General features: G+C 37.0%; 2 protein-coding genes across 2 annotated transcripts in view; one reads left to right on the forward strand and one right to left on the reverse strand.

Annotated features, from left to right (window-relative positions):
- The first annotated feature begins 8,159 nt into the window (after window positions 1-8,159).
- The window catches only part of LOC121862733 (zinc finger protein 91-like), a 29,514-nt gene continuing 14,250 nt past the window's right edge, over window positions 8,160-23,423 (forward strand). Inside the window, exons 1-4 of the mRNA XM_042361050.1 lie at window positions 8,160-8,311; window positions 11,841-13,285; window positions 14,549-14,613; window positions 15,691-16,032. Of these exons, the coding sequence (XP_042216984.1) occupies window positions 12,279-13,285; window positions 14,549-14,613; window positions 15,691-16,032 (1,414 nt within the window). The 5' untranslated portion in view covers window positions 8,160-8,311; window positions 11,841-12,278. The remainder of the gene's footprint in view (window positions 8,312-11,840; window positions 13,286-14,548; window positions 14,614-15,690; window positions 16,033-23,423) is intronic.
- Window positions 19,915-23,184, reverse strand: LOC121862728 (signal peptidase complex subunit 1-like). The gene is made up of 4 exons (XM_042361044.1): window positions 23,025-23,184; window positions 21,797-21,856; window positions 21,456-21,542; window positions 19,915-20,464 (listed from the first exon to the last, which is right to left on the reverse strand). Exons 1-4 carry the CDS (start codon window positions 23,058-23,060, stop codon window positions 20,342-20,344), a joined length of 306 nt encoding a protein of 101 aa, XP_042216978.1. The 5' UTR covers window positions 23,061-23,184; the 3' UTR covers window positions 19,915-20,341.

Raw genomic sequence — 23,423 nt, forward strand, 5'->3', positions numbered from 1 at the left:
ATTAAAGAGAGGAATAGGTGAAGGGCGGAAGTGGATTGAGTGAGAGAGGGGGACACACACACACACACACACACACACACACACACACACACACACACACTAACGCCAGGTATATTCTCACGGGTAGTGGTGGAGTAAGTACTTATGGAGGATGTGGTGTGATGTGGTCGTGGAGGAGATAGGATGGTGTGGCTAAGTTGAGGAGGATGTGGCTTGGCCTTGTATGTTTAGGGATATAGAATGTAGCGTGAATATTTCCGTGATTATGACACACACACACACGCACACACTCTCTCTCTCTCTCTCTCTCTCAGCTAGAATTATCAAAGATTTTTTACACTGATTTTTGTGCTTTAATTGAAGACATGAGAACGTATCTATCTGTCTCACTTAACACCTGCGATATTTACCTTGTAACCCACAGGAACTTTAGTCTTTAACCGGAAATAATTAGATATAAAGCTGAAAATTGGTACAAATATAGAGTTATGTATCTAGATCAATATATTAAAGTCCCTCCCCCCCCCCACCGGATGTTGTGGGAACTTTACCTCGATATTTAGGTTAAAGTTCCCGGGCTTCTGGTGACTCCCGACGTGACTGGTTGGGCGTTGGGGTGGTGGACAGGTGATGGCGTGAGACTTAAAGATAAGGAGAGTAGAAAGCGGAAATGAAGATGGATGAGAAGTAGGAAGGGGAGATAAAGGGAGATTAGTGGAAGGAAGAATAAGTAAACATGGAGTCTGGGGCTGTTTTAACCATTAGGTAGTGGGAGACCTGAGAGCGCCTTAGTGATTTAAAACATTCCTATGGTGATTTATGACATTTATATAGTGATTTAATACTCCTATGGTGATTTATGACATTCCTATAGTGATTTAAAACTCCTATGGTGATTTATGACATTCCTATGGTGGTTTATGACATTCCTATAGTGATTTAAAACTCCTATGGTGATTTATGACATTCCTATGGTGGTTTATGACATTCCTATAGTGATTTAAAACTCCTATGGTGATTTATGACATTCCTATGGTGATTTAAGTTACGTTATATTTGAGGTAGGCTAGATTACGTTAGTGGTAAGTAAGGTTAATTAAGGTTAGGTTAAATTACAGGTAGGTTAGGTTAAGCCAAGGAATAGATCAAGCTATGTTATCAATTACAACAGGTTAGGTTAGGTTTGAATAGACTGGGAACATTAGACTCGATTCGGACACTTATCTAGTCCCTAGACACTCTGAAAATCATACAATATTACTTAGAAATCTTTATTATCACCCCTGATCTAAGTGACCTCAAGATGACCTGACAGAATGCATAGAACTGTAGCCACAATATCCCTAGTGACGTCTCGAAGCTTGGTGTTGTGTGTTGACTAGGGCGAAAGTTTGGGGCGCGAGAAATCAAAGTGGGATCTTGTTGTTGGTACAGTCTTTTAAAAAGTTCCCCTGCCAGATTTATTGTCGTTGGTTTGTCCTCTCTCTCTCTCTCTCTCTCTCTCTCTCTCTCTCTCTCTCTCTCTCTCTCTCTCTCTCTCTCTCTCTCTCTCTCTCTCTCTCTCTCTCTCTCTCTCTCATATCCTCTTCTCTTCTGTCTTCTTACTATTTCTAATCATCTTCTTGTTCCCTCACCTTCTCTTTTTCACCTCCTCCCCTTCTTCTTCTTCCTCCTCCCCATCTTCTCCTCCTCTTCTCTCTCCTCTTCTTCTGCTTTTTCTATTTCCCCATATCTCTTTCTCCAATAATAATAATAATAATAATAATAATAATAATAATAATAATAATAAGGGCACACATACCACTGAGAAATACCTACATAATGTCAGGAAGAGATCGTGGTCTAGCGTTGATATCTTACACTGAAAGCCGACGAACGGAAGTAAAGGTCAGAGGTCACGGTGAGAGTGGAAGAGCAAGTAGGGGGTAAGAGGGAGGGTGTGAGAGAGGCGGTGAGAAAGGAGGAAGCCGTGAGAGGGGAGGAAGTGAGAGGAAGCGAAGATTATTATTTGATTTATTGTTGGTCTCTCTCTCTCTCTCTCTCTCTCTCTCTCTCTCTCTCTCTCTCTCTCTCTCTCTCTCTCTCTCTCTCTCTCTCTCTCTCTCTCTCTCTCTCTCTCTCTGTACCTTGATGTTGTGGCCAGCTGTATATAACATGGCCACAACAGCCCTACCTTGCTGTGGATAGTAATGTGGCCAGTTGCGTATATAACATGGCCACAACAGCCCTACCTTGCTGTGGATAGTAATGTGGCCAGTTGCGTATATAACATGGCCACAACAGCCCTACCTTGCTGTGGATAGTAATGTGGCCAGCTGTGTATATAACACGGCCACAACATCCTATACCTTACTGTGGACAGTAATGTGGCCAGCTGTGTATATAACATGGCCACAACATCCTATACCTTACTGTGGACGATACCAAGACACACAATAGCACATATTAATCTATGCTATATACAGGTAGATCCCAATGGTAATATGTCCCGGCGTGTGCTGGTTGAGAACAGAAGTCGTAAACGGGCATCTATCTATGATTCTCACGCCTCGTTCATACCCTATTAAAGGCTCCAGATTCTCAAAGATTCGTAAGATAAAAAAACTAATGCCTCTTAAAAATCTATTGAATTGGCTCACTAAAGCTACGACAATAAAAACGGTATCTTAAAGGCTCGTAAGTTAAATTTATCTCGTAACTGGACCTCTAAGAATTCAGATAATTGGTTCACTAAAGATACGACACAATTAATGAATTTTAAACGTTCCTAACTCAAATATCACCCATAAGAAAAGCCTTAAAACCCATCTCAAGTGACATATTAATCACCAAAGCAAAGATGATTTCTAAAAAGTTCGTATAATAAGTAACACATCTTCACTATAAAACATGTAACACGTGAAAAAAATATACTAATTATTTTATTCCTTTAAAACAATAAATAAATCTCTTACGAATTTCACAAGACGTCGTAAGTGTCGAAAGCTTGAAAAATCCACATCATGACGTCATACTGTAAACACGACTTAATTCCGGGTCTACAAGGGTTCAGATATGTTTACATTGTTTGTTTATATGGTAATGACTTCAGGAAAATTTTCACTTTATTGTACAGGTGTGTGTGTGTGTGTGTGTGTGTGTGTGTGTGTGTGTGTTATTGCTATTGTTATCATTTTTATAATCGTTATTATCACCATCCTCAATCATTATTATTATTATTATTGTTGCTATCATTATTACTATTGTGGAAAAATTCACTACACCCCTCTCATCTCCCTCTCGTTTCCCTCTCACCTATACTTATTAGTCCAGTTGGTACACCACTTCCCTCTTTCTTTTACCCTGTGTTGACTTATTAGTCTCTCTCTCTCTCTCTCTCTCTCTCTCTCTCTCTCTCTCTCTCTCTCTCTCTCTCTCTCTCTCTCTCTCTCTCTCTCTCTCTCTCTCTCTCTCTCTCTCTCTCTCTCTCTCTCTCTCTCAAATGCTACTCCTCCTCCCCTTCTTCTTACCCTTCCTCTAATCTTCCCCATCCTCTAAGCGTCCTCTCCTCCTCCTCCTCCCCTTACTCCTCCTCTTCTTCTTCGTCTTCCTCTGTTCCTCCCCTTCTTCTCCTTTCGTCTTTCTCTGTTCCTCCTCCTCGTCTTCTTCTTCGTCGTCTTCTCCTCTTCCTCATCCTCCTCCTCCTCCCCTTACTCCTCCTCTCTCTCTTTCGTCTTCTTGTTCTCTTCGTCCTCTTCCTTCTCTCCCACATATGGATCAGTAGAGGCTAACGAGTGTGTAATCATTGCACAACGTAGTTAAGTCATCCAGTATAGAGAGTCCCAATTAACTGTTCTTATGCTCAAATTACACCCAGTGAACAATGTATCAAGTTAAGTCCTATTCTTTATCTGGTTCTTGTGACTGATAAATCTGCTAAGTTATTGTACAAGTGAACGTTAGTCAGGGATAATAACCCTACTTGTTGCTTCATCCATGAGTATACACCTAAATGAGGGATTTTTTTCGGATTTGGGGATAACGAATTACTTGTTTTATTTTTTAGATGTCCGTCCCCGTATGATGATAGCCTGGATTCCAAAAGTACGTAATTTTTCGGGTAATGAGATAAATACTCACTCGTTATTCCTTCAAGAAAAGCGAGGAGGTGAATTCCAAAGTTGGGATTATTCAGATTAAGGGATAAATTAGTCGACTTTTGTTTCATCTTGGGGGTCGTTCCTTGGTCATCAATTCCCACACCAGCCTTGGCACCTGTGTCTCCCGCCCCTTGAGTGAGTGAAAGACCTACAGGTGGAAGGTAAAAGTCATCAACATCACAGACTAAAAGTTATCATAATTCCACTCAAACAAATACAATGTTTTGTATACTGGGAGGATATAACATTAGACAGGGTGGTCGAAAAGTTCCTGTGCACCTGTAATAATTAACAGTTTAGTTATCCCTTGTTATACCTGCATTGTTATATACCTACTTACAGTAAATGTTGGAAATGATATCCACTTCCAACATTTACTATAACCATTTACAATATATACTGTAACTACAAAAGGTAAACAATGTAGACATAACAAGGAACACGTGTAATGGTTATTACTACAGGTGCTTAGGGACTTTTCGACCACCCTGTATATCAGTGATTTGTTATTTTTACATAACTAAAATCCTATTAGAGAGGAAATAATAATAAGGATTCTCGTATAATTATTAAGGATAAAACATTCCGGTAACTACAAATCCATTTAAACAATTCTCGGACGATCAGTTGCGGGAAGTGAAAATTGTACCTCACGTTAATTATTACTTTTCATTTGTAGAAATTAATCATATAGACCTGATAAATTCAATGATCATTAATTACGCTGCAAGATTTCATGTTAATTCAAATTCCACTTAAACGAGTTGTTGATATTAAATGTTATTACTTTAAATAATATCTATAGCCTCGTAGTCATTATTTGTTTATACACCAATCATCGACAAGAACGATTAAGGGACACTCGTGCATCTCTGGTGTTGACTTAAGTGAGGAAACGACTCCAGGCCTCTCCATGACAACCTTAGACGGAGATCATCTGTGTGTGTGTGTATGCAAAGGTCTACACACACACATGTAAATAACGCAGTCAAGACATGCTACGACTACTAAGGTCACTTGGGACACCCACGCCAGAGCTGAGGACCATCTACAACGCCTTTATTCTCCCCAAACTAACGTATGCGTCACCAGCCTGGTCGTCTTCTCTCAACTCCACCCAACAACGTCAGCTAGAGAAGGTACAGAAAAGGGCCTGCAGAATCATGCTCGGCGCAGAATACTCCGGCTACACCAACGCTCTCTCCACCCTGGAAATGCCATCCCTCAGTGACCTCCACCACCAAGCACTGGAAAGGTTTGGCAGCCAACTAATGCACCACCCTCGTCATCGCCACCTGCCACCGGCAACCCCCCACCCACCTCGCACTGATAGATATAAGAACAGCACCATCCCATCTATTGTTAAAATAATAAACAACTCCTGATTTATGTACTGTACAGCCCTGTAAATGTATTCAATGCATATTATATCATTATGTCTAAATCAAATGTTAGTCTGTATATTTTCAGCCACCGGCTGCAACTCTATTAATAAACCGTTTATTATTATTATTATTATTACTATTATTATTACACACACACACACACGTTCACATTATCCAGGTCAAATTGTGTAAGAAAATATAAGAACGAAAGTTTACTCAAGTATCGAGGTAGCCCCGAGCACCACTAAACCAGGAGGAAGGGATGGAGAGGAGAGTGGTCATGTTTGCTAGAGGGCGCAGGTGTAAAATATTCCTTGTTACTACAGACAAGAGAAAGGATACAGTTTTAATGTAAAATAGTGTATATAGTTTCAGCAATAATGGTGTATCAAGTTCTGTAAGCTGAGTGTGTGGTTTTGTGAATTGAGTATGTAATTCTGTAACCCGAGTGCATCTTAACTCGAGTGCGTGATTCCGTAACTTGAGTAAAAGGGTCTGTAACTCGAGTGAATGGTTCCTAAACTCAAAAGCGTGGTTCCATAACTTGAGTGCATAGTTCCATAACCTGGGTGCATAGTTTCATAACTGGAGAGTGTATTGCTGTTGTTGTGCAGACAATAAGAAACTCTACTGCGTTCTGTTTACGTCTCTACAAAGTGTACGGAAACCGGCTCCTTTAATTTCCCAGGAGAATCACCACCTCTAATTAAACAGCTTCCGACACTTTATGATCCTAGCGTCTATTATACCAGCCACTTAAACTGACCACTTACCAGCTGTAAAACTTTACATATTGACGGGTGTTGATAAAGTATAAGTAGAGGCCTGGGTAACGAAGTTTATCATTATTGACGATTTAACCTACTATACTTAGCAAGTGTAAAGTGTATATACTTACTCCTGATAGTAAGTTTAAGTGCATAAGTTGACGTTTAAGTAATATATTTCATCCACATTGTCCACTTACCTATTTAATTGGTATAAAAGTGTGTATATGAGTACCTGTAACTAAGTACGGGAATAATCTTAATTAAGTGGGGGTGTAATTAACAACTTTACCTCATTAACTGTTAATGAGAACAGAACTGTAATAATTATGACGTGTGTGTGTGTGTGTGTGTGTGTGTGTGTGTGTGTATGTGTGTGTGTGTGTGTGTGTGTGTGTGTGTGTGTGTGTGTGTGTGTGTGTGTGTGTGTGTGTGTGTTTCCTTCAAGGTGATAGTTATTCTATGGTTATTAACTAAAAAAATCAGTGATATCAACTTTAAAACACCGCCTTAAACACATCCAAAAATCAAGATTTGTTAAAGGCATATACTGTACATATATCTCCCCAACACACCTGAAGCTCTTTATATGTTTAAGCTCAGGTGTTCAAAACTTGTCCTACAGTTAAGAGATAAAGTCAATATTTTCCGTTTCCCATTGTTGACTCCATCGTCTTTATGACCTTCCAAAAACAAAATCAATTCCTTCCCCGAGTCTTTTCTTCCCTCAATTTTTTTTATTTTTCCTTCCTATCAAAGTTTATGTAGCTTCTCTCTATTCTCTAATCTGCTTTCTAACTAAATAAAAATTAATATATTATCTTTTTATGTTGTGAGAGGCCGCATGTTTACCGATGAGTTTCTCTTTGATCAGTTAGTCAATTTTGTGATTTATTGCATTTCAGTAAAATCTATTATTGTCATCTAATATGTATAGTTGTTAATAAACAGTTATACGAGATGAAAGTATATTATTAATTTTTACCGGATGTCTTCCATGTAAGTGTAAGCGTCAGAAGGCTCAGAATAAAGCGCTGATGGTCATTTTAACTGTCACGGTTTTTAAGAGCAGGGTATATTGCTTCTGCCAGCTCCTGACGTCATAGTAATCAATCAAGGCGGAGTGTGTGTGTGAGGCCAGATGTCTCCTGTCTTTATATAACAGTTGACACTTTCATTTCATGGTTGTGATCTGCTACACCCTGCTTATATTATTTACTTTCATTATGTACAGGTACACAAACAATGCACATAGTGTAGGTAAAAACACATTGTACATAGACAGTGTAGGTATACATGTACATAAACAGTATATATACAAAAAAAATTATGCTGTCCTAGGCAATGCAAGTACACAAACAATGTACTGTATGTACAGAGTGTATGTATACAATGTACTGTACATAGACAATGCAGTTATGCATTGTGTATAGTGCAGGCATACAGCACAATATACTGTACATAGGTAGTACAGGTATACCAACAGCAGTAAACAGTAAATTGGTTAACCAAGGACAGCCCAATAATGTTTTTAGAATCTTAAATCCACGAGGGTCATTATTTACTGTTGGAGGGCTAATAAAATAATAATAAATCTACAATATCGATAGACACTTCTGACTTTGAGATGCACCATATTGGTGGGTCACTGCCCTGCTGTTCCACATCCTTAATTATTACAAAGAGTGAGATAAACTACTAATGCATTCAAATTACAGACTACAGGTGAAATAAACTAGAGGCTAATTTGCAGGTGATCAAAGAAAACTAGGTCCTTTTGATACGGGTTTGTAGTAGTGCATACAGTCAAGAGATGGCGAGCCAGGGGCCAACATCACGCCTTTAAACACAGTTAAATCCCATCATTCCTCGCCTTGGTTAAAGATTAATTGTATGGTAAACAAATAGTCGGGGTGAAGGAACTTTCACTCGTTAACATAACTTGGATCTCAATTTTCTGCTTCACTACTAAGTCTACAGTTACGGGAGGTAGCTGGTGGTTCATAAGTGAACGGATCAGGTGAATGAAGTTTGAGGAAAGTTGAAGTGCTTGAGGCATTTTCTCATTATCCCCTGTTACAGTTATCCTAAAAATTTCTTGAACATATAATTTCGAGGAGAAATTTTATCTGTGGGCCTGTTAGTTAGTTTACTGATATATCGATCAGTGTTCTCCTCTTGTACAGTAAAATTCATTTTAAGATGCACTTTTCCTGTTGTATCTTAATTACTGTTAGAACAGCAAGTGGGCCATGGCCTCTGTGCCTTCACTATTCTCTCCAATGAAACCAAACATCACTTTTCTGTTCCGATTGTAATTCGGTAAATTTTTACTTTAGGACATGAGTCTCTAGGAGTTGACCCAATATGTTTTTCCAGTGTTTTTTGGTGTGTTTTAAACGAATCTGACCTTCATTTTTGGCGGAAATTGATCGTTTTTTGCCCCCCCCCAACAATAAAGGGGGAAATCAGGGTTTTGGGTGGCTGAGAAAACGAAAAGTCATCTAACCTAACCCCTAGACGGGGGCTCCACCCCCGAACCCCCAGTAGGCCTAGCTTAAACTAACCTAAATGTTTCAGTAGTTAAAAACTTTGGGGCGCGCCATGTCCGAAAGTACAATACCTTAGTTAGAAGTGGAAGTACCAGGGATACATAAGAATTGGATAGAATGATCGTCTTTCTCGTAAAACTCGGCAATAAACTTAAAATAATCGTAGGAGCACAAATGACAACCAACTTCCACCACGGCCATTGTGAGACTCCTAAATAAAATTACCCAGGCTGCTTTCTTTGAAAAAAATCAAATGTGATTGGTCGAAAAAAATTTGCATGATGATATCGATACATCATTGGTCATGACTGGATGACGTCAGTCTATTGCGCATGTGTGATGCGCCAATAAATCTCCTCAAATACTGAAAACTATGTAAAATCATGTATATATGGGGTTCAAAATGCTCAGAATAGTGAGATATAAATGTTTCAGTAGTTTATAACTTTTGGGTGCGCTATGTCCTAAAGTAAAATGATACCGGTAATTCTCTTGTTAATTTACATACAATAGTATTATTTTTTATAAAGTATTCGTTTATTGGCTATCCTCAGGTTTTGATACAATTTTTGTGTGTGTGTGTGTGTGTGTGTGTGTGTGTGTGTATTATGGTACATTTTACTCAAATTTGATCTTCATTTTTGGTGCAAATTAGCTGCTTTTGAGACTGCTACTTTGCACCAAAATGGCACTCAGGTTTGAGTAAAACACACCATAAAACACCCCAAAAAACTCTAACCTAACCTAACTTAACCTTACCATTTTTAGGAGCTTACCTGCTACTGTGGTGGAGGATACAGTTGGGCAATCTGGTATGCTTATGGTTACAGACAAACGAAGTTTTGTCTTTTTTAAAATAAACAATTTCCACACGCAGGACACAGTCTTGATGTTAGTAGGACACCGTGATCTTGTAGTATTAGGATTGCTTTACTATTGTTCCGATAAACTAGCAGAATAACAGCTAGATAAGAGAGAGAGAGAGCACTTTTTGCACACCATCAAGAACCTTCAAAATGGCTGCTTCAGCCTTCAGAATGGCTGCTTCAAAATGATTGGCCAGCCATTGTCACATGACAATACTTGAAGATCATTGATTGTCATGTCGCAAAGAGGAGGAGGAGAAAAGTGACTCTGGCAACATGGCTGGTGCAGAAACTTAAGCCTAGAAATTTGTGAGATACTCCGCTAATATTGATTTACACCGGAAATGCTATTTACTCGTTTGTTTGGTTTGTCTAGTCTTTATGGCTGTGAATTGAATATTGAAATGTGCGGACAGTCATTGGACGAATATTAACCTTATTTTTCTTATGATCCGTAATCACTTTGATAATTAAAAAAAAAAAATTGGCAGGTCAGTCGTTAATATTAACCTTGCATAATACAGTAGTAAGTAATAAATATAATACAACAATGCACAGAACCTAAGCTAACCTGACCTAACCAACTAAAGAAACCTATCTAATCTTACCTTACTTCCTAGCCAAGGGGCAGACTCCCTACCATATTAAACAGAAAGTACTTACTTTGATTTCTGGTACCGATAAAAGCAACTTTCTTGAAGCAGCATGGTGTAATTTTACATTTTTTGTGGATGTGAGAGTATGCTCGGGTGCTCAGTCTGAGTGTAAGCAACAGACGACAACACGCACCAATACGGCAGATTTTTCAGCTAAATATTTATAGAAAATAATTAATTTCTTCCCATATAAAGCATGTGGAGATATCATTTTAGTATCATATAATCAGTTTTCCACTGTCTTTTACCCTGAAATATCCCTCATCCTTCATATCCTACCTACTACAGGTGATTTATGATCTTAGAAAATAACTAAAAAATAATAAAATAAATACTAGTAATTAAAATAATAAGTTGTATCGTTTTTATTACTATCATTCAAAGAACATCTGCGGAAAAAATAATGAAATCGAACAACTCCTGGTGTCTGCTACAGTATTACCTCAAATTTTAATTGTTTGTTTAATTAGTTTAATTAGCTTTCACTATCTGCCCAAGAACGTGTAGAGTGAGGTCTGTGGTCGCCAACCCTCAGATATGGGGAAGGCACTCTGATTGATTGATCCTCCATTAGCAATCTAAAGGTGAAACAATTGCTCTGACCATTGAGCTTTTTTTGCACCTGTTCAGTCATACATTCGCTTCTTCTTAGTAAAAAGATTGTCTGTTGATTTAGTTTCATCGCCTCAGGCTATTGAATTTTCCAATCATGCTGCGCTGATACATTGCCACTTTCACTTTAACCAATGATTGCATTGGCGGATTGTGCCTGCGCTGATAAGAGCGTGGGTGAACTGCCACTGTAATTAGTTTAAATCATGGCCTGTTATCAGCACGTTTGTAATTGTTGGCCAGTTTTATGATGAAAATAGAAAAAGTATCTATTTTTTACATTCACATGGTGTGTTGCCATTCCTTGTGAACTGTGCTAATTGTAGCTCGCCTGTATTTTTAGAGAAGAGAAGCATTTGTTAGCTTGTGTTAAATCTATTTGGGTTACTTTTTTTCTTTTTTTTTAATATCCAAACTGTGTTTTTTCCAATGATTTTTATGTGTTTTGCATGATTTCTACCATCATTTGTGTTGCAAATCACACATTTTTGTGAATCTCTTAACCTTAAACTTCTGGTTCCCACTGGGGATCCCTTTCGATTGTTAGGAGTATTGGGGTGATATCTCAACGAGCTATTTGCGACAGAAGTGAAGGTCAAAATCTTTCAAAACACATCAAAAACCATCGGAAAAACATACTGGTAGTTTGAATATCCAAAGCGATTATGAATCTTAAGAAAAAATTTACCCATGCAATATTTATGGAAAGTGTCCTTGCTTTCTCAGTTTTTTCATAATTCATGGATTTTACAATAAAATCAACAAATGTTTGTGTTATGTTGTGATAAAATATACTGCTTTGATTGTTATATCATTTAGATTTTAAAAAGAGATAACTATCTAATCTCCGCTGCCTTTTTTAGGGACTGAATTCTCAAGAAGGCCAAGCCAGAAGAAAAGTCATTCAAACCATTAAATATTTGGTTATATTATGGCACATCTCCTGCGACAGTCTGCACGTACCATAGTTATATTTCCATAAAGGTATCACTGAACTTCTCTCCTGAGCATATTGAACACCTTTCTACTCCTCCTAATTCGACTCAGGCTTGTAAGAATATTTTGTAATAACATTGTGGTAAAGTTGTGTGATGTTTAGATATTATGTCCAGTGATAGACATTATTCACATGATCTTGGAACAGCGATAAACATTTAGGTTATTCGTAATCATTCACTTGGTTGTCTTTTCAGTAACAGGTGAGATGTTCAGTGTATTTCTCAGATAAAGATAATCCACACAGGTCATTTGTCATTTTCTCTGATGATTGTTTAGGATCTTGAAGATACGGTATTCTTAAGATGGATATACCAGAACTTGTAGACGACCCAGAGGATAGAGTAGACTGTGCAGAGTGTGACCAATGTGGCAAGTTTATTAGGAAGGGAAACCTAAGCAGACATAAATTAAGTCACACAGGTGAGAAAAAGTTTGAATGTGGGGAATGTGGGAAAAAGTTCATGAGGAAGAACCACCTCAGCATGCATGAGGTTACTCACACCAAGGAGAAAAAGGCTAAATGTGATATATGTGGCAGACAGTTCACTAGGAAGAGCAGCCTTCATGACCACTTACTGATTCACACAGGTGAGAAAAATTTTGAATGTATGGAATGTGGGAAGCTGTTCACTCAGAAGAGCACCTTGAAAACCCACATGCGTCTCCACACAGGAGAGAGACCAGATAATGAGAATACATACAAATTTGAATGTGAGGAATGTGGGAAGATGTTTACACGGCTCAGTTACCTCACTGTTCACAAGACTATTCACACTGGCGAGAAGAAATATTCATGTGTAATATGTGGGAAACCCTTTGCCCATAGGAGTTCACTTAACTTGCATTTGGTAATTCACACAGGTGTTAAAAAGTACGAATGCGAGGAATGTGGGAAAAAGTTCATCAGGAAGAGTCACCTTGATTCCCACAAGCTGAGTCATGCAGGAGTGGAAAAATATGAATGTGATAAATGTGGGAAGAAGTTTGTAAGAAAGCAGTCCCTCAACAATCATAGTCTTATTCACATTGGTTGGAAAAGATTTAAATGTGAAGTGTGTGAGAAAAGGTTCCTTAGAAAGTGTGACCTTAATTCCCATCAACTAACTCACTCTGGTGAGAAAAAGTTTGAATGTCAGGAATGTGGCAAAAAATTTGTTAGGAAGTATAATCTTATCAGCCATGGTGTTGTTCACACAGGCTTGAAAAGGTTTGGGTGTGAGGATTGTGGGAAACGATTTACCACAAAGAGCTACTTGTCTCGTCATGTCCTACAGCACATGGACCAAAAGGTGGAAGTTTTGTCTGCATAGCTTGTTCATTCAGAACTTGTACTTTGGCAGTAATCATTAAGTATATTCATACCTTTCTGTCAGAAAGTAGACACTCTTCTACCACAGGAACCCAGACCCATTACATTCCTTACATATAGAAATAGGTCAATATTAGGGAATGACTGTGTGTGTTTTTGCACTCCTCAAAGCCTTTTGCCACTTATACACACACCAGCTAGAGTCAGAACCAACACAAGACTCATATACTGCCATTCATTCATTATAGTTATTGTAAAAAGATGTGTTTCCCCTTCTACAATAATGTAGTGAGGCTGTTATTTATGAGTCAACTTGGTACTGTATATATATTCACTGTATATAGCAAAAGGAAGTTTGTAAGATATAGATGAGATTATTTTTCACATCTAATGGTAAACTTCGTCATTCAAAAAGAAGTTGGAGGAAAAAAGTCATTGTATAATCTAGAGACAGATGAGGACTATGTTAGGCCTGGTCTACAGTACGGTAGTTAGAAAATATTCAAAGTCTAACCTAACCCAACCTAACCAAATTTGTTGTTGCTGCAGTTTTAAGATAAAATGTGACTTTTTTCCTAGCCAAAATTGTGTCATTTTGTTGTGACTATTTTCCCTGTGACTTTATTTCAGTTCACTGAAATTAAGGAGATATTATATTATGAAATAGCATGAATAGCACTGTACAGTAGTTTATATTAAACCGGCAAGTCAGACACACTGAAGTACTGTCCCTTTGGTGTTGAACAAATGTGACCAAGACAAAACTGGTGGTGGACTAATATGTAATAAAAACATTCCTCATGTGGAGGTAAAACATATTAATGTTTACTGCATCTCATTTCTAAATTACTGTACCCCTATACTCACAAATAATATTATAGTGCGTATATTAATACTGTACTTATGTGTTGGTGAACAGTTATCAAACCATAGCAGCATATATTTAAGTAATGTTTTCATTCCATGGTCAGGTCTAGCCAATGGAGAATGTCACCCATGTTTTGTGTGTGTTTGTTTAGCTATCTTAAACTTTATATTGTAGCCAAACGTTTCAGTGTCAAATTTTAGTGTCACTTATTAACAATACTGTATGTGTACTGTAGCAGTTTTTCTGTTTTCGAAAGTTCAGCAATAGACAGTTTGTGCCAGCAAAATTTTAGAAAATTCTTTGAGGATTTTGTATGTGGAACAAAGAAAGTTCATTATCCTTAATGACTAGACAAGTAGGATTTATAATTTGCAAATAACATGGTATTTCCCAAGTTGTATGGGAAACTTTTCATTTAATGAAGTCTCCCAAGTCAACAAGTCTACTATCATTGTACAAAGTTTGGTCTCTTACAAGAAACTCCACAAGTCCAACTGATATATGATGCATTGCAGGAATAAACATATTGCTGCCCCATATAAGATGTGTTGAATGTATAACTGATGTGTGTAGTGCTCTCCTCTAAAGTCACGAGGCTCACATAATACAGGCTGATTACTGGGAACTGAAGATACCCCCATCCATGACTCATTTATGCAAACCAAGGTGATTTATTAACACCATTAAGCAACCTGTGTAATAAGAAGCACCTGTGCATGGACAATAGTAGAAAGCAAGGTTTTGGGGTTTATCTTTTCTTTTATTTAACCAGGGAAACATATGCACAACTTTAAAGAAACACATCAGTCACTGTATGTATATGTCTATAGTGTATATATAGTCATTCATAGTACAGTAATAAAGTATCAGTACTGTACTTTGTTTCTCTATTTAGGTAGATTTTGGAGAAATACTTTTACTTATGTATTTTGAATATAAGGAACTTTTTTTAAGTACATCAAAAAGAAAAGATTAAACTGTACTTTTACTCATTAATTTTCATTTTAATTTGTATGAGGTCCGACACAAAGATAATGAGACTGACCCTATAACTCGGGAACCAAGAGTGGGAGGAGAGGGACAAACAGATGGTTATTGAACATGTTCTAACCTATCACACTGTGACAAGGCTCAACTCGATCGCTTCACTCGGTACAAGTGGACGTGTGTTGAAGTATAGACGTGTTCTTACGCTCGGTCGGAAAATGTCGGACTGCAAAACTGAGCAACGAGTTAGCATCACGTTTCTCGTCAAACTTAAGAAATCTGTGACGGAAACTTTTAAATTATTGACTGAGGCTTACGGTGAAGATTGCATGTCTCATGCACGCGTTTTTGAATGGCACAAACGATTTTTGGAAGGCAGAGAAACCGTGAAAGATGATGACCGCCCAGGCAGTCCACGCACAGTAGTTACCGATAACAACATTGAAAAAGTGCAAGATGTGATTAAAAAAAAAAAAACGTAGGTTGGGTGTTCGAGCAATAGCTGAGAAAGTTAATTTAGACAGGGAAAGTGTTCGACACATTCTAACAGAAGAATTGAACATGACAAAGGTTTGTGCAAAAATGGTTCCAAAAATGCTGTCTGTGAGGCAGCTTTTAGCCAATAAAAACATCATTGTGCTTGAGCACCCACCCTATTTGTCAGACCTGGCTCCCTCCAACTTCTACCTCTTCCCAAAGATGAAGTCCGTGCTCAAAGGAACCAATTTTTTGTCGGTAGAAGAGGTGAAAGCAAAAACGAAGGAGCTCCTCAACAGCCTTACAGAACATGATCTGCGAATTGCTTTGAACTGTGGCAGCGTCATATCCAGCTGTGTGTCAACTCAGAAAGGAAGTACTTTGAAGGCGATCACAGTTGATTTTCTTAATTTGGGTAAATGAAAAGAGTTACAGCATCAGTCTTTTTTTTTTGTGTCGGACCTCGTATTACTTACTGAATGCAGTGATATTTTATTCAGGCTCTGTGGGTTGACTAACATTCAGTCACAAGTGTTCCACAGTAGGCAACAAAAGTTTTGAAAAAAAATTTTGTTTCTGAAACTTGAAAGTTTTCAAAAGTAGAATGTAAATACCCCTGTAATCATAATTTTTTATCTGTTATTTGTAATTTTATCTTGTTTCTTTCAAATGCTGTATATTGTAACCTTGGCAATCAAGACAAATGGAACTCAGGCAAAGTGTCCACTATAGCAAGATGTCCACTTTATTGAATACTGTATGGAAGAAAATAAACAAATCCTACAATTAGGATTCTTTTAAATGTGTAAATCATATTTTAAGACAAAGGCAAATATCCATACAATTATAGTTGACCACGGCTGAACTGTACTCTTCATTCTTGAACCCAGTTGATGATCATAATTCACCTTCATGTTACCAGTAGTCATGCCTGGACTCTGATGTGCCGTCTGGTGTGCCATGAGGCAGCACTGTCATAACCATAACCCTCTCGATAAGTTTTAGTACATAACTTAAAGCAGTCTGGCATCCAGATCACTGGGATGTGTGGTATTTGGGACAAAAAAAATCCGCATTCCTGATTAAAAGATGTCTACATTAGCCATTAATTTAATGAATTTATATATGTAGTAAATTATTCAGGACTGAGAAAAACCAGCCACATTAAAGCTATTTCCTATTTATTGAAGCTTTACTGTATATATAACTTTTAGCTCAACTTTCTGATCATAATCACTGTGCTTCAACTGAACTAGTTTAGGAGAAGTACACTATACTGTACTGTACTTAGTAATTTGAAGCAACATAGTGTCCATAGTGTCTTTAATGAACTACCTACTCTGTGCAGTCAAGAAAAAATAATTATTGCACATCTTGGGTCCGATGGAAATGGGAATTAGCAAATACTGTACCTCAGCCACTCATGGTAGGTTTCAGTTTGGTAAACCCGCATTTTCTAAACATTTCATCCCGTGTTCCAGAATGAGAAGTACAGAATGCGATGTTACAATTATTTTGTTGTCTGTACATTGGGACAAAGATCTTGAAAATACTGTTCAGGGGTAGTTGAATTATTGACTTGTACACTTGCTACAGAAAGTATATGCAAGGTGGGTTCCGATGGATGTCAAAATGAACACTGCGACTCCTTTTGTTTCGGTAGGATTGTTAGTCTTTCGTCCATTGTGTCATATTGTCTAGCAAAAAGTTTTGAAGATACTTTTTGTAGCAAGTGTACATACTGTAGTAGTATGTATTCCCCTTTAAAATCTATAAGAAATTTTTTTTAAATACCATTCATTGTACAGTACAGGTGTACGAATTACCGGTACTTTTTAGGGGGCTATTACGGTATGCATTACTGTATAATGTTACAAATTACTATATCGTAGATTCAGTGAAGAATTTCCCTTTTCTATTATTATTAATTTAATAGTGATGTAGTTTTTCGTTATTATACTTTATACAGTACAGTACAAGACCAAATAATGTCATTAAAAATTATTTAAATGTACCTCCCCCCCCCCACACACACAAATTCGCTGGGTTTAGATTCTGCAAATTGCCAAATCCGCGAATAACATTTTTACTTGTGTACAAAGTAATGTATATCTCCTTTATGTGTTTGCTCTTAGGACAGTTATTTCTTTTACCTGTAGTTTTGTATGTGTTATGTGTGTGTGTAGACACACACATAACACATACAAATAAATAATAATTGGAAAATCCCCTCACAAATAATCTGAAACAAATTTATTAAAAATGCGAGTCTACCCTCAAGTCCGTGCTCTATTAATAAAGTACAGTACAGTACTGTACTGTAATAGAGGATGGAGTTGAGGGTAGACTGTCACATTTTTAATAAATTGTTTCTGATTACAGTAAGTCCTCGCTTAACATTGAGGTTACGTTCCTAAAAATGCAACGTTATACGGATCAATTTTACCCTTTAAGAAATAGATAAGATACAGGAGTTACATTCCTGAGCCTCCCTTTGCCCCATTACATATACATAAAATCATTGCCATTTCTGTATAAAATTATGCATACATATACAACTACTGTACTAAGTTTGTATTGGTACTCGCCAATGGGCAGAGGTGGTAGAGCGAGTGTGTGGTGGGTAGTGAAGCAGAGGAGGCGGGAGGGGAGGAGGAGGAGGAGGAGGGTGGCGAGTCACTGAAACTGGCCAAGCCGAGAGAGCATAGCACGGCCAGACGAGAGATGGTGATGCACTGTAAAATGTAGTCTGTGACGACGCAAAATGACATAGTATTGGATCACGGGGACATTAAACGAATTTTGGGTCTCTAAAGTTTAGCGACGTAGTACCGAAACGTTAAGCGCGGACTTACTGTATTTGTGAGGGGATTTTCCAATTATTATTTATTTGTATGTGTTTTGTGTGTGTCTACACACACACACATTTACAATATAGGTAAAGGAAATTACTGTCCCAGCCACGAAAATGCCGGCAACTTTAAAACTACCCACAGACATTCTTGGGTACATTCATGGTGTCATCCGCAAATAACTGAGAACCGCGAAGTAAAAATCCGCAAACTTGGGGGGCTGTACTCTAAAGAGAAATAAAGAATATTGTAGTTTCTTTTATACATAATGGAGTAGTGTTTGTGCCCGTGTGTAATTGTTTGTAGTTTATAGTAAGGCAACATATATTCCTCCACTGTACACATATTTATACACTTGATGTGCATGTTGACAATATTTTATATATTATTAAGACCATTTCTCTTGTATATTTTATTTTGGAGTTTTTGCATTTAAAATGGCAAATTCAGAATTGTAGATTGGTAGATAAAGCTCGTCCATAATCAGTGTGTCCAGTGACTTGTCGCCAAAACACAATGTGGAGATGGCAGGTCACTACAGGTATAATCGTTTGAGTTATACATGTTCTCCAGGGAACTTATATTTGGTACAAAGGTTAGTCAAAATTTTTGGAAATGTGAAAATAAAGTCACAAGTTCAGAGTAATTATTTCTTTGAGTAATCGTGATTGTTAGGCTTACCAAATGAACTGACTTGACTCTCTTGTAATTTTTGTTGTGGTGATTAAACATAACATCAAACCGTGTCTTTAACTACATTCTGCTGTTGTTACAGGAGGTCAGTATTTACACAAAAGGTAACACCATTAATAATTTAATTTTTGCCAGAGTAAAAAAAAAAAATAAAATAAAATAAGTTTAACTAATACAGCATTAGAGACTTTTTCACACACAAAAACTTGATGTACAGTCTCATTTAAGATTCTTCAAACAATGCTGGAGACAGCTGACAACTCAAGGCCATTTGTTTACTATAGTACGTAGTATAATATAATACAAAACAACAAAGCCCGACCATAAAATTAAGCAACAGGGAACTAAGTAACCAATCACTGATCACTTTTACATTTCATAATTTTTACAACGTACTATAGTTAACAAACGGCCTTGAGTTGCCAGCTGTCTCCAGCAGTGTTCGAAGAATCTTGAAGGAGATTGTTCAACCACCCCCCCCCCCCTTAACAACTACCCTCACTGAAAGGTAGGACCCACTCAGGGTACCAACCCCATTTGTTGCTTGTCCTCACTAGCTGATGTGCAAGGTGTCCCACAACACATTTGCCACAAAAATCTGTAAGGTAGTGTTAATAAATCTTTTGAGACACCCTGTACGTAGTGACTGAGATTTGGAGTCTCTTATATCCGGGCTAACCACTTGGAGAAGAGGGCACTAAGGAGTGAGATAAACCCTCTTTTAAGAACTGTAGTAAGAAACACAAACGCAATTTAATTTCAGTATTTTAATACAAAACACATGCAGCTCCAATACCCACCATTACCACAGTGAAAATACAAGTCATGAATGAAGATTGTGTATTATATGACAGAGAAAAAAGGGTTACAACACTGGATGTTCTTAAGCTAACAGAGCTTTGTTGCTGTTACTTCCTTGTGATAAACATCATTGTCATCTGATCACTTGTGTCGGAACCAGATGTATTTGCAGCAGATTCTAATGAAGTTAAGTAATTAGTGTTATGTATGACCTACAAAACTAAATGATTAAAATAAGTTTGTTGTATAGCATCAAAAGAAAAATTTTCTTGGTTACTTTAAACAATAATTTTATTGTTTCTGAAATGTATAAAAATTTGTGATTTTCCAATACAAATTTATTTATCCTTTAGAAAACAAACTACTTTACTTAGACACCTATTTTTTCTTCTTCTTGCCTGATGTATTTTCAGCGCCAGAGGTTGAGGCAGAAGCAGCATCTTGAGGAGGAGCCCACTTAAGGGGGTATCGTCGGTAGACTGGCCAGGGAGGCAACGTTACCTGAAGAATTATTCGAGTCATTAAGAATTTCTTAATATATTTTGATGTGCAACTTAGCATCTTGTGTCATTTAACCTCTAACTTAAGTATATAATTCAGTGTATAATCTAATAGTTAGAAGTGCCTTTTCATTCCCAGTAATCAGTCTCATCACATGACAAGATCCTTCAACTTTCTCAGTTTTTGTTTTCTAACAAGTTACATTGTATTTCCTTTTCCAACTGGGTTAGGTAATACAATGTGCCAAAATGAAAAAAAAAAGTTTAGTTACAGCTTCCAAAATATAACTCAACGTACTAAGTTAATAATTCCATGGACTCCTAACAGACAAAACTCAACATGATGAACTTCACCAGGTAAATTCCTTGGGTGCCCCACCGCCCACAAAAGGGAACTCACTCAATGTTTTCATTTATTTATTTATGCCAGGCCACAATAGGTAAGCAGTATTATGTTTTTTGTTGTTGTTGCTCTGCTGATCTTCCACACAGGTACACAAGCTCAAATTTCAATGGTTATATATCTAATACTGTAAAGTAAATGAATTCTTCCCTCAAACCACAACTCAAATAACATAGACTTTTCAGATACCCTTCCAGTAATTACTGTTATACAACTGAAAGTACAAAAATGTATCATTATTAGAATGAATCTTTCAATTATCTTCATACTCATTGGAAGAAACACTACCAAAGCAACATGCTAGACTACAGTACAGTACTGGGATACAGTGAACTTGCTACAAAATATGTCTAGGATTATACCTAGTACTGTATTTCTCAAAAGCTAGGGTGGGATTATACATGAGGTATATGAAGAAATCGGGCCTTTTCACCCAAAAAAAATCAAGAGTTGGATTACACGAAATACACAAGCATATACAGTAAATCTTACATTTACGAGATAGATCAGAAAAGACTCTTTACCGAGATTGTACCAACAAAAACACGTACTGTACTGTATTTTACTAAACGAGTGTAATAATACTAACCAAGCACGCTAACACAAAGCCGGCACCAAGGGTGAGGACAGTCATAAAGAAGTCTTGCACGTAGTACCCATACAGCCAACCTACAGCCTGAAAGTAAGTACATATCTAGTCTTATCATTTTACTACCTGTATAGCTATTAAATCTACCGATAAGTATTTATGATTGATTATGCCGCATCTTACTTGACAAATACCCGATCAGTATAGAAGCGTATTTATAATTTTAACAACTACCCCCGTATACTGTTCAATCAATTTAAGTAAGAAAATTTTTTTCCTGAAATTTTACAGCATTCATGATACAATATGTTATCCTGGACTAAAAAGGAATTTTTACTTACACCAAATGTAACCACAATGATCTGAAACAGTCTCTCAGCCAGTTTTTGTCCCTCAAAGTCCTGAAATAAAAAATATATGAACTATACAATTACTAAACAAAGAATTCTGGCTGATGTAACCATATTCTCTCAGTTTTGTAGTGTAAATCAGTTTACATGTTCTGCAGTTCACATACCATATGTTGTAAAAAATCTGAGATCTTTGTTTTACTTTTTACCTTTATCCTCTTTTGTGGTTACATACTTTTTTTTTTACATATTGTACTAAAAGTAATTTACATTGACAATACTCTTGTAGGTTAAAATATCACAATTATTTTCTTTCAATTGTGTTTTTCTGCCAACAATTTTCCCAATCAGTGTACTCAAAAGAAACCCTAAGTTTATGTCCATTAGGTACAGTAGCTACAACAACTATCTGTGCAGGGTCCGACTAATTACCCAAATGTAGCCAAATATAGCCGGAATGAAGTCAAATAATGGTCCTAGATGAATAAATCGGACTGCCAATCACTTCTCGACAAGTATTTGGTGTCACAGTCACAAAAAATTGGTAAACTTAATTTAATCTGAGTTAATAGATCGAGTGCATGTACCTAACCTAACCTAACCTCGACTAGTATTTGGCGTCATGAAGTCAAAAAAAATTGGTAAACTTAATTCAATCTGAGTTAATAGATCAAGTGCATGTACCTTACCTAACCTAATCTATTCTAACCTAACCTAACCCAACACAACTCAGATTAAATTAAGTTTACCAATTTTTTTTGACTTTATGACACCAAATAATAATCGAGAAGTGATTCACAGCCCGAATTACGCTTGTACGACCATCATTTGACTTCATTACGACTACATTTGGGTAATTCTTCGCTCCGTCGCTACATGCACGCGATCTATTAACTCAGATTAAAGTAAGTTTACCAATTTTTTGTGACTTTGTGACACCAAATACTAGTCGAGAAGTGATTCGCAGTCCGATTTATTCATCTAGGACCATTATTTGACTTCATTCCGGCTATATTTGGTACCATATCCGCGGGTTTATACTTGATTAAACAGATTACAATATACCATATTTAAAATACCTATACCTATAATTACTATGAACACCTAAATCAATGTGAACTTATATTACAATATTACTGAATAATTACCATTCTTCTTACACGGGTGAATTACAACACTGATAGGGAACATAACTACCATTATCGATCACCAAACTTACCATATGGACCGAAAATCCCAAAACTGTGTCCATCATACTAACAATATTTTAGGAATGGCTTTAGTTAGTGATAAAAGACGAGAAAGAATTATCACAATCTGGTGAGAGAGAGAGAGAGCGTCTGTCGTGTCACCGCTGGATTGATTATCACACGTAAACAATTATATAAGAAACTATTGTAAATCTGATATAAATTTTCTCTAAAATATATAATAGTGATCCAGTAAATATAATATGTTTTTTAAAGTATGTATTTTGTTATTTGAATGTGTGGAAATATTCACAGATTTAACTATGCTTTAATTTTTGTACGTGTATTGTTATATAGAAAATCAATCATAAAGCGGTAAATATAAAACAAACTGTAAGGTTAGTTAAATAGAATACCACATTTACGTT

This window comes from Homarus americanus, unplaced genomic scaffold (genome assembly GCF_018991925.1).
Source record: "Homarus americanus isolate GMGI-L3 unplaced genomic scaffold, GMGI_Hamer_2.0 scaffold12274, whole genome shotgun sequence".
NCBI lineage: Eukaryota > Metazoa > Arthropoda > Malacostraca > Decapoda > Nephropidae > Homarus > Homarus americanus.

Excerpts from the sequence above, each read along its gene's own strand:
- LOC121862728 (XM_042361044.1), bottom strand. The coding sequence starts at position 23,060 with ATGATGGACACAGTTTTGGGATTTTCGGTCCATATG. Across the intron at positions 21,857-23,024 it reads TGGGATTTTCGGTCCATATG|GACTTTGAGGGACAAAAACT; the intron begins GTAAGTTTGGTG and ends TTTTTATTTCAG. Across the intron at positions 21,543-21,796 it reads TCATTGTGGTTACATTTGGT|GCTGTAGGTTGGCTGTATGG; the intron begins GTAAGTAAAAAT and ends ACTTACTTTCAG.